Below are 11821 nucleotides of genomic sequence, written 5' to 3'. Positions count from 1 at the left end.
GGTGTGAGCCAACAGCTCGAAGGTGCTCTGTGTCCAATGAATGTGGCGTTTGACAGACTCGCTCCAAGCGGCTGTCTGTGTTGCTGGCAGCCCACACCCTTGGCCATAGGAGGGAATGGCTAGGCCCTTCTGGAGTGTTCTTCAGACACACCACACAGGCAGCCCCTTCAGAGGCTCGACTTTGGGGTTCTGGGGGGCAGACAGCTACTTCCCCACATGCTCACGCCTTTAAGAAACACACCTGAGGACTACTTGGAGCCAATGACCTTCTTAGGGCCCAGCCATTGCCTGTCCCCCACAAGAGACAGTGGGGAGCGGCAAGGGCACCCCACTGCCAGCCCTCCCACCCACCCAGAAACATCGCCAACACTGACTGCCGGCAAGATGGGGACAGGGTGCTGCCTGTCTTCACTGAGCTGACTTTTTAGGGAACCAAAGACGCGGATCAGATCCACACCACCCTATCTGGGAAGTCCATCGATATGACCCAGCAACCAGCCAAATCCCTACCAAGCTCTCTGCTCACAGCACCCAGTCCTGACCGGTGCCCATGACCCCCAGGGCCCACGAGGCCAACTCCAGGCTCGACTCCAGCATCGGCTACCCGGCCAGCCCACCCCGGGGGTGGCACCACCCACTGGTCACCTGGGTTGGAGACCAGACAGAGGACCTTTCAATGAGGGGCCACAGCCGCGCTCCTTGGAGTGGCCCGCCAGCGGCCCCCACGGCTACCTGAGGTACAGTGTTAGGAACCAACCACGGCCCCCAGCCACGGCCGGCCACCACCACGTGGACAGCCCGCTCCACTTAAGACACAAGGTGACGCTAGAGCCTCGAGTCAGTGCAACCTGGGAATAGCCTCGCTGCGGGGATGGGGCTGAGGCAAACTCACTCACTCCACAACCCCCCCACAAAGCTCACCACCTCGAGGGCTGGAGGCCGGCTCCATGACTGCTCACTCCTGACCCGGGCCGCGAGGTACCCGCCCTCCCAGATCCACTCCGGTCACAACAGGCATAAGGCCTGGCGGCCTGCAGGACTCGAGATGGCCGCGCACATACTCGCTCCTGCATCAGCCGTCGACACACGCCTCTCCCCAGCGGGCCTCCACCCCGAGCACGTTCCAGGGCTGTTCTTGTCCTTCCGTGTCTTCGCTGTTCCAGACCAGGTTTAAGGCTGGCATCCCTGGGGCCCCGCTTGCTCCTACACAGCAAGCCCCGGCCGGGCTGTGGACAGGGTGGGCCCGGGGGGTGCGGCCCTTCCGGCCGGTTCATCGCAGAGCTTGACTCGGGCTCTCCCCGACACCCCTACATTCTCAGCTCACTGCCCTCCCCCGTTTTCTAGCTGTCAGGAGACCCCCTTGAGGAGCAGAGCAGCTAAACAGAGGCTGCGATCTAGAGAGTCACAGGAGGACTTTCCATCCTAAAGCCACGAAGGCCATCGAACGGCATCAAAGTGCTCTGCCGGGTACCTGCCGGGGGGGCGAGGGGAGAAGCACAGACCGGATGGCGGGCTCAGGAGTGGGAAGGACTTGCCCGTCTGGGCACAGGATCCCCAAGGCCCTTCTCCAGCCGTGATGCACGTTGAAAACGCTCCCAGTTCCCAGTCGGTTCTCCGTGACCCTGGGCTTCCAGGGGAGGACACGTGGCTTGCGGCTGCATCCAGAACGCACAGGCACCGCTGCTCCTCAGGAACAAACTGCAACCTGCACAGTGCCGCCAGCGACGGAGGCGGGACGGGCCAGAGGCCGGGCAAGGACGCGGAGCACGGCTGTTCCTCTCAACACAAGGAAATTCAAGTAGTTTATTTAAAAACTGCGTAGTTTCATCTTGAAATATATATCTATCTATATATATATATATATATTTGCTTTAGAATGATCATATTGCAGCATGACTCTCATGCGTTTTAAAGTACTTTATTTAAAAACATAGCGACTTGAGGCAGCGAAGAGTTACAGTCCTCTCACTTTATCTGGGCGATGTGTGGGAGGCCTCCCTCTTTCTCCTGAGATCAGCGGACTTAAGACTGACCGTCCCAAAGAAGAAAAGCAGAAACTGCTTACTTAGAAAGAGATTGTGGTTTGAAAAGCATTTCCAAACAGCTGCAGCATGTGACGACCGTGCTTCCCCGGGGTGCAAGTTTGGTTCTGCGCTGAAACCGGAAACGCCGCGCTGAGCCAACCTGTGGGGCGGACCGTCCCTGGCCGAGACCCGCTTTCTTCACGGCGGGGTGGTCCTGACTCTGGCGGCCAGCGGCGGTGAGCAGACGCAGAGGTCAGATGGGCGCGGAGTGTCTGGCGTGTGGGCCTGGCGGCGGGCGCGGGTGGCAGTGCCACGCCGGGAGTCCTGCCCCCATGGTCCACAGATGGTTCAAAGACAAAGTGCAGTGAGAGAGTCACAGCGGCTCCCGGAGCTTCGGACAAGACGATGGGCAGGGGGCGGGCACAGATGCGGGCGGGTGCGGGGACAGCTCTGCCAGCTCCAGGGCTGCCCCGGCGGCGGCCCGGCCCGGCCCGGCCCGGCCCAGCGGGCCTCCCTACCAGTGTTCCGGGGGCCCAGCCTCCTCCCAGCTTTGGTGTCGCAGCTACTGAGGCCCGCCGCCCAGGTACAATGTGTCAAACAGGAAAGCAGGAGATGTGTTCTTCAAGAAAACCACAGTTTTGGAAAATAAAGACAAAAATTTTTTTTTCTAAAATAATCATAGAGAAAAATACTCTCCAATAGCTGCAGCACCAACAAAATGTGACGAGATCTGACAGAACGTCCAAATACCTGTAGGCATCCACAGGGAAAAAATGTGATAAAAAGTGTTTTAGTCACTGACTACACAACCGTTATCTGAAGAATTCAGATAAGATATAGCAAAATACATCAGATACTTTTTTGCTTTCAATTGTAACTTTAGAAATGCAAAAATCTTGTTTTTTCTAAATCACTTCTCTATATGGTAAATTTGGTTTATAATTTTAAAACGTGCAGAATAATATACCTGCAGAACAAAAGAGACAGTTGAAATTAAAAGATCTTTTTTCGATTAAAAAAAAATGATTCTTTTTAATTGTGGAAAAAGTAATTAATGAGGTGTTTTCACCTACTGGCGCAAACCTACCCTACAGCTACTGAGCCTCCACCAGGGTCGATGAAGGGCTCTGGTGCACGCGGCCGCCAAGGCCACGGCAGCCGGCCTGCCGGGCGCCACCCCCGCCTCCCCGCCGCCCTGGAATGTGTGTGCGGCGCGGCTCAGACCATCGACTCGGTCTCAACGAGCCCCTGCGGGGCCTCCTTCCGGGACAGCTTCAGCACCGTGGGCTTCTCAGCGCTGCTGCTCGCGCCTTCGCCCAGCGGCTGGGAAGACAGGCCCTTCTGCTCTTCCTTGGCCTCTTCGGACACCTCTGGGTAGATGACCAGGAAGGCGGCTGTCAGGAAGCCCAGGAAAGAGCCCACGGAGGCCACCATGGGGATGACACGCACGGTCCCCACCGCGTCGACCACGCTGCCCAGGGCGGAGGCCACCAGGATCTGGGAGATGTAGACCTGGCAGGACAGGATGGCGCAGTCGATGCCGAAGCCACGCTTGGAGGTCCCGGGGCTGTGATGCACGTACTGCAAGAGAGGCAGGCACGGCGTGAGGGCAGGGGCCAGACAGGAAAGCCACGCACCGGCATGCCCCGGGTCTGAGGCAGAACTGCCTCCCTCAGCAGCTGCACACCCGCTCGCCTGGCTCTGTGTACCCCGCACCCTTATACTGAACACGGTACTGGGGTTTCCAGCCACTGCAGGAAGGCAAGGAAAATAAATAAAACCCTTAAGAATTAGAAAGGAAGAAATGAAACTCATTACCCATGGAGGATGTGACTGTGTGTGCAGAAAGCCTGGAAGAATCTATAAATATGCTATGACAATTAATACAATATACCATAATTAGAGAATATTATAAAGGCTCAATACTACAAAGTTTTAACTCTCTCCAAATTGATCCATATAATCAATGTGTTTCCAATTAAAAAAAAAAAAAAGTCCAGAAGCTGATTCTAATGTTTAAATAAAAAGGAAATGGTCAAGGTAACTAATTAACAATGTTGAAAAACCAAGCTGGAGAACTTAACACTACCAGGTTTCATTCAGGTCTTCTTGTAAAACTACTTAAGACAGTGTAGCCACTGTGAGCGGACAGACAGAGCCATGGAAGAGAAAACAGACATCCCCCAGCCAGACCCCCACCCATGTCTGTGGCTTGGCAGTGTCGGGGGAGGGGAACAGGACACCAGTCACGTGACCATCCTTACTTGGGGGCACCATAAAGTTCTGATCGACCTTAGACCACACACACGCCCTCTATCCCAGGCAGACCACAGGCGAGGGCATGAGTGCAAGGGAAGACGTGGGCAAGAATGCTCCACGCAGAAAGCGCCAGTGAGAGCTGCAGAGCCGCCCACAGCTGGCGAGCTCGTGCTGGGGCCTCCCCTCCAGCGCCTGCCCACCCACCTCTCTGATGTCGTGGTACTGCCCGAGCAGGGCATAGGGGCAGTAGGAGATGCTCATGGAGACGACGCCCATGGTGCTGATCATGATCATGGCCACGTAGACGTTGGCGAACATGGCCATCACAGCCGTGCCCAGGGAGAAGCCCAGCGTGCCCAGCACGTAGACGACCCTGATGCTCAGGTCGTAGCTGTCCAGGTACTTCTGTAGCAGGGCTGCAGAGAGAGGCCGCGTGGTGACCGGAAGGCACACGGCCTGCTTGCTCCCCGGCCTCCACTGCACTCAGCCTGGCTCAGGAACAGGGACGGGACGCCCCTCGCCTTTCACTCCCTGGCCACCACGCACAGCCCCTGGATGGACCCCCAGCTCACCATGCCCCAATCCACCACCAGGGGCTCCACACTTCAAAAGGAGGTCGACCCTAGTGGTTCCAGACCTGTAACCTGGTTCTATCCCGCAGCCCGTGGGACTCCCTACCTTGCAGAGCCAGGCCTTCCGACCCTTCCGCCAGTCTAGGCCCACTTGGGGTCCTCTCTGGCCTTGGGCCCTGCCCTGCCTCAGGGACTGAGTTGTGGCTGGTTTTCCTCGCAAGTCCCCACCCCTCTGGGTCAGGCTTTCTGACCCAGCTCTCCTGAGAAGTCCTGTAGTAAAGCAGGCAGCACTGTGACCGTCAGGCTGGCTGTCCGTGGTCACCGGCTGTTATCCCATCATCCTCAGGTAGAGACTGAGCAGGGTCCAGGCCAGGATCAGCCAGAGGCCTGTAACCGCGGCTCTGCCCCATTCCCGGGAGGCACACGTGCGCACCACTCCTGAGCCTGAAGCCTGTCACTCCCACTCTCTGTTCTCCAGGGCACAGTGGACCCCAAGGAAGGCCGCTTGTCTCCTCAGCCACCCCGACCTCCAGCAGGCCCCAGACACACTGCGTGCGCTCAGGCAGAGCCCGGACGCCTGCCCTTCCGGCTCAGCACAGCTGCTGCAGCGCTGCCATCGCCCTGAGCCCGCAGGCCCTCCCTGGGAGCCAGCAGGCGTCTGCGTGGAGGACGGCTGAGGGCTTACAGCGCTGCCTTCTCAGCCACGGTGCGAGCAGCTCCGCCTCCCGGCGGCGATGAACAGTGACACTGCTGCTGCCCCTGAGGCCGCCGGCCCGGCGGGGCAGGGCCTGCAGCCCACGGAGCAGGACGCCTGTCGGTCTTCGGGGCCGGCCCCGGTGGGGTAGGGCCTGCGGCCCACGGAGCAGGACGCCTGTCGGTCTTCGGGGCCGGCCCCGGCGGGGCAGGGCCTGCGGCCCACGGAGCAGGACGCCTGTCGGTCTTCGGGGCCGGCCCCGGCGGGGCAGGGCCTGCGGCCCACGGAGCAGGACGCCTGTCGGTCTTCGGGGCCGGCCCCGGCGGGGCAGGGCCTGCGGCCCACGGAGCAGGATGCCTGTCGGTCTTTCGGGTCACGGAGCGAGTCCAGGTGCTCGGCTCACCTGGCTGGGGGCCGCTTACCTGAACAGGTGGCACCGGTGGCTGCGTAGATGACCAGGCCCCAGCAGCCCATCTTCACGCCCGCGCTGTAGGCCTGCCATGCTGTCGAGTTGGATGGAGCCTGTTCAGACGCAAGACGAGGGTTCAGGGGGTGGGGCCGGCGTGCTGCGCCTCCAGGTAGAGGAATCATTTACACCGAAATCACTGATGCATCTCAACTGCGGCAGCGTGGGGAGCAGCAGCCACGGCCCAGGCCGCTGCTTGTGGCGGACCCTCTGTACTCTCTCCCAGCCCTGCTCCGCTATCTGGGCCTAGGACGCCTGCCGCTCCTGCCTCTGGCCTCCGGGAGCCCAGTGGCTACACGGAGCGGCCTGGTGGGCCATGTGGGGCAGGGAGGCCTCGGTCTGGGGGCCTGCATGGGGAAGGGAGGCCTCGGCCTGGCGGCCTGTGTGGGGCGGGGAGGCCTCAGCCTGGCAGTCCGTGTGGGGCAGGGAGGCTTGAACCGTGACCACCTTGGACCTCCTGGTGCCACTCTGGGCCACGAGCACAGGTGTGAATCCGCGGACGCCCTGGGGCCTAGAAGCCACACCCACGTGGCCCGGGCACCAGCACCAACAGAAAGCTGCTTCAACCTGCAGGTTCTGGGGCCACCTGTGCATGGAGAGAGCTGGCCCGCATGCCTCCAGCTCCCTGGTGTTCCCGCGCTTCCAAAGCCTGGGGTGGGGCGTGGTTTGCTCACCACGGACCCAGGCCTGGGTGCCCTCTCGCACTCATACACGAGGACCCCGACCACGTTCTCAACAGGGGCGCATCTGGGCTGGCTGTCACCCACGCTCCCAGGCACTCACCTTGGGGTCCCCCTCGAAGATGACCTGGCCCATGAAGTCGGTGTAGAACACGGCCTCGGCGATGACGGAGAGCCAGGTGAGCAGGTGGCAGAGGCAGAGGCGCACCAGCTCGGGGGGCATCTTCAGCATGGACAGCCAGAGCAGCCGCACGGTGGTCTCGCCCTCGCCCTCCTCGCTCTCGGAGTCCCCGCTGGACGTGGTGGCCCCGCTCTGGTGGCGGCGGCGGTGCTGCCGGGGCCGCGCCTGCAGGTCGTAGAGGTCACTCATGCTGCGTGAGGGCTTGATGAGCACCACGGCGTTGGCGCGCCGGTGGCGGTAGCGGTGGGAGCCGATCTTGCCGTAGTAGGAGAAGGTGCTGGAGGCCTGCCGGCGGAACACGTGCCGGCGCCGGCGGGCGGGGCCTGCCGTGGCGGGGGCCTTCAGGGCGGCCCGGCTGTAGGTGCAGGTGCCCGGGCCGTCCCGCAGCCCCGCGCTACCCCCGTTCGGGAGCCTGGCGGCGCTCAGGGGCTCCTCCAGCAGGGTCTCATCCTCGCCGGCGGGTGCACGGAGTGGCAGGGGCCGGCGGGGCGGCCGGGCTGGGGCGTGCTCCTGGCTGGTGCTGCGGGGGGTGCTGGGGCAGGAGGCATCGTGGAAGATGGAGGGCTCAATGTCCTGCAGGAAGAGCTCGGGCTCCAGGCCCAGTGCAGCCTCCGGCACGTGCAGCACCGAATCGCTCTTGCTGCGCACCAGGCCCTCATCCAGGAAGTCCAGGGCCAGCTCATGCTCCGACTGCACCTCGTCTGGGAACAGAACGCTGCCGTCCAGCACGCAGGCGTGGGGGCCGGAGGCTGGCGCACTGGCTGGGTCCCCGCCACGCTCCTGCTGGGGGCTGTACTGCTCCTCCTCGATGCTGGACAGGTGCAGGGCCACGGACACCGTGAAGATGATGGCCGCGAAGAAGAACAGCACCTGGTTCTGCGTCCGGAACCAGGAGCCCAGGAAGGTCTGGGTCCAGTCCAGCCCGCCCAGCACGTAGCCGATGGCCCCGCCGAGGCCTGGGGATGGGAGGGGACGGCGCAGACATGAGCAGAGGAGGGGCACGGGCCACAGGGCGGGGAGCCCAGACAGGTGTTCCCAACTGCCCCCACCAAGGGCGCTTCCAGGGGCACTCAGAGAACGGGAGGAGCAGGGACAAGGCACGACAGCTGAGCCCAGGCTTGGAATCCCGACCTGACAGCTTCCTGCTTCCTGAATTAGGAGGGAAACTGGCGGCCACCCGGGACTCTCTCCCCACTGCCCACCGTCCCCGGAGCCCACATTCCCATCGGATGGGAAAGCTGCCCGAATGGAGGGGGCGGCAGCACGGGGCCCTGGCCTCGGGCCAGCAACCTCACGCGCCCCCCACCTCAGACCGGTCACTCGGCCCTGCTGCGTCCCTGCCTGCTGCCTCAGCCACCAGGGTCGACACGAAGCCGCTCGGAGGCCACGAAGCAGCCTCCCCAGGCTCGACGACCCAGGGGAGGGGCTCAGAGCCGGGGCAGGGCCGCTCACCAGCAGAGAAGGCGTGGATGTTGAGGGCCATGTCCTGCTCCTCGCTGTCCACCACGTCCAGCAGGTACGCACGGATGGGCCCCTCCGTGGCGTCAGCGCTGAAATCCAGGACCACCACCCCCAGCACAGTGAGGACGATGCCGATGGGCTGCCGGGTTGGGACATCGCCGAGGGCCAGGCCTGCAGGGGCACAGAGGAGCAGCAGCTCAGCGCCCCCCACGGCTGCCTCGGGGGACTCTGCGCTCCTGGGCGCAGCGTCTCCACACAGGAGGTGGGCTTCGTCTCTCCCGCTGCTCTGAAGCGGGTTATGAGCCGTAGTCACACACCTGCCTCAGGTGAGTCTGCCCCCGAACCCGGAGACCAGCCTGCTCCCTGAAGGCTGAGCTGCTGCCAGTTGTACTGGATGAGGAGCACTCCGGGCACAGAGGTGCTGCGGGGCCTGGGACCCCCCCGCAACTCTGCAAATGGGGGTTCCCAGACAGCTGTGCTCCACACAAGGGCCAGGAAAGGGGCTTCTGACCAGGAGAGACACAGGTACAGGGAGAGACATGGCACCAGGGTGAGGGGCAGGAGCTCCAAATTCTGTGTGTGGGCCACAGTGGGCTGGGGCCACCCCCAAAGACAGGTCCCCGCAAAGACCAGTGTTCCCTCTGAACCGAGCCTGCGGGTGCCTGGAGGGTAGCAGCCTGTGGACTCCTGACCCAGGGACAGCCAGCTTTGGTCGGGGGGCATGGTGCACAGCTCAGGCAGGCCCCTCTTGCACCCCCTACAAGCCTAGGACTGCGCCCACCCTGCCAGCACGCGCGGGCCCTGGAGGAGCTGAGCGAGGCTCTGCTGCACAAGGACCTCTTTGGCCACCTCCCTTCCTGAGCCTCCCAGCGTCTGTGACTGCCCGAGGACTGACGTGGACGCGGGCAAGTTCACCTGCATCAGGACACAGGTTAAGCTTCTGTTTAGCTGTCGCCAGAAAATAAGACTTTTGCTTTTTCACATTTCTGATGGGTTCTCTCAAGACAAAAGGTATTTTCCCACAAATAGCTGCTTTAACTGAAAACAAAACAACAGAAAGAAGCAAAACAAACCCCGAATATGTGAACCAAAAAAACAAGCAGCAAACTAGGTCTGGACATTTTCAATACCAAGTCTGAGAAAAGGAGAAAAAAAAAAAAGAAAAGATAATTTCTGAAATAACGCTGGAAACAGGACGTGGTGTCAGATATGCATTAAAAACAAACGGGTCACAACAGGAAGCGCTCCCTGAGAACAGGTTCCCACGGCATTCCCACGTGGGGCCCGCGGCCTGGCCACCGCCCGGGGGCCAAGGACGCCCGCCAGCGGCCCCAGCCAGGATTGGCGGTCTGGGCTCCTCATACCTGCATGCCCAGTGGAGCCCGGCTCCATGCCCCCCCGACCCCGGGGCAGGACACTCACCGATGGCAGAGCCGTTGAGGAACAGCGCCACTCCGAAGAGCACACCCACGCAGAGCGCCAGGATGAAAGGCCGCCGGCGGCCCCAGCTCAGGGTGCAGCGGTCGCTCGCGGAACCGATGAGGGGCGTGAAGATGAGGCCGAGGATGGGGCTTAGGAACCAGGTGAGGCTGTAGTACTGCTCCGGGAGGCCTGCAACGCACACCGCCGTCACCCTCGGGCAGGCAGGTGGCTGGCAGCACGTGCCGGCTGGAGACCCCTCGGGCAGGCATCCCCCCACAAGGCCAAGAGTCTGAAACCAACCAAAGCCCACCTGGGAAGCATCAACTGGCCCAAGGCCAGACCTGGGCTGTGGAGCCGGCCCCGGGGGCGCACAGAGCCTTTGGAGCAGCACCCAGACCCAGCGGGCCCAGGCTGCCATGCACGTGTAGAGAATGTGGTGTCAGGCCCACGCAGCTGGCACCCGTGGGGGTGATGGCATGAGGGTGAGGCCCTCTCACTCCACTGGCGCTGATCGGGGCCTGGGGTTTCAGGGTTGCTGCTCAATGCCACCCTCAGGGACCGGGCCCACATCAGTCCAGAACACGGCATACGGCAGGGAGCTGTAGCTTCAGAGAGTAGAGGACCCATAATCTTGGGACCCTGGGCCTCACTGGCCAAAATCTATCACCAGGGCCCTACAGAGGGACCTTGCACCACTGGTGCGCTAAACGGCCCCAGCAGTGGGCTTCCAAGCGGCTACTGAGGGCGATGAGAGGGGACACCTCAATGTGTGTCCAGCTGGAGCCAGGGGGTCTGGTACCTAACCTTCCCACCCGCCCAGAGGCAGGGATGACCATGCCCGTTTCACAGATGGGCAATCTGAAGCTCAGAGAGATCAGGTGATCTACCCTGCGTTTACAGAGCACAAAAGCAGAAGCCCCAGCATTTAAACCCAGGGCTGCCTGGTTTCCACGTGTAAGCACGGACCCTGCCCAGCCCCACCCTCCACGCCCGGTTGTGCCCGGTGACACAACCCCGAGGCCCGCCATCCCTGGGACAGAGACGGGTCCGGCCCGCTTATGCCCAGGATGCACCTTGGCCACATCCCGCACACCCCGTGGGTTCCATTCATGCCAGAGACACAGGGCGGAAGCAGCCTCCACTGGCGGGCCCAGGTGTGTGGTCGCCCTTTGTGGGTGGGGACAGACGGCGGCTTCAGGCTGGTGTGTTCTGACCTTGACCTGGACGGGGGTCCCTGGGGACAGCTCACCAGCTGGGGGACGCGGGTCACGCACCTCTGTGTGTCAGCTTCAGTAAAGAGCCGACTTAAAAAAACACAAAGTGCTCTGGCACGCCAGCGCCTCGGTCAGCGAGTGTTTTACACCGCCAAGGGCGCTGAGGAACGGAATACTGTGCTGAACTACCAAGAAAAATAAACTGTGTAGGAGGAGGAAATCATTTTCAAAGGAGGAGGGAAGCACCTTTCAAACTGTTGCTAGCGTGCCCATTAAAATATTGACGCGTTCAGCCTAGAATTCGAGGTGTCGGCCTCGACCTTTCCAGAACCTTAGGAAGGGTGAACTGCACTCCTATTTCTAAGTCAGCAGGATGAGCTGCTGGTTCAGGAAATGGGGAGCTTGTTGAGCGTGCTCCACTGACGCACTGGGGTCTATGCGGCGGGCCTGGGTCCTTGATGCTCACTATCAGGGTCCGGCACAGGGGAGGGCAGGGCTGGGCCGACATTGCCCACCCTCAAGAGGGCGGCGTGGAGAGCAGGCTTCTCAGGAACGACTCCCTCCCCGCACCACTCCTGGGAGCCCATGGTCAGCTTCAGAGACAAAGGAGAGCATCCTTTCCCCGGGGGACACAGTCTCTCTCGCTGGGCTTTTTCAAATGTCACAACTTTACTACTGAACACTGACTAGCCTAGCGACGGGCTGCGTGCAGAGCTGCAGCACGCATGCACACTCACAGGCACACACACTAACACAGGCACGTATGCACGTGCCTGCCATCTCCCCTGGGCGCCTGACCTTCCCGCTTCAGGCACCAGGAGACATTCCAGACTCCACACCTGGCGACT

The 11821-nt window shown here is 61.7% G+C and overlaps 1 protein-coding gene across 12 annotated transcripts in view; it reads right to left on the bottom strand.

Annotated features, from left to right (window-relative positions):
• Positions 1-2636: 2636 nt before the first annotated feature.
• Positions 2637-11821, bottom strand: part of SLC45A4 (solute carrier family 45 member 4) — a 63545-nt gene continuing 54360 nt past the window's right edge. For 10 of the 12 annotated variants that reach the window (XM_070382714.1, XM_070382715.1, XM_070382710.1 and 7 more), the window contains 6 exons: positions 9760-9948; positions 8329-8508; positions 6799-7832; positions 5972-6071; positions 4488-4699; positions 2664-3605 (listed from right to left, as the gene is read on the bottom strand). In XM_070382714.1, coding sequence (XP_070238815.1) covers positions 3243-3605; positions 4488-4699; positions 5972-6071; positions 6799-7832; positions 8329-8359 — 1740 coding nt within the window. In that variant the 5' untranslated portion in view covers positions 8360-8508; positions 9760-9948 and the 3' untranslated portion in view covers positions 2664-3242. Of the gene's footprint in view, positions 3606-4487; positions 4700-5971; positions 6072-6798; positions 7833-8328; positions 8509-9759; positions 9949-11821 lie in introns of all 12 variants that reach the window. The other 2 variants (XR_011466824.1, XM_070382713.1) reach the window with 2 other exon arrangements.

Source organism: Bos mutus, chromosome 14 (genome assembly GCF_027580195.1).
Source record: "Bos mutus isolate GX-2022 chromosome 14, NWIPB_WYAK_1.1, whole genome shotgun sequence".
Classification (NCBI taxonomy): Eukaryota; Metazoa; Chordata; class Mammalia; order Artiodactyla; family Bovidae; genus Bos; species Bos mutus.
The sequence above is the reverse complement of the archived record's forward strand: the minus strand, read 5'-3'. Positions and strand labels throughout refer to the sequence as shown.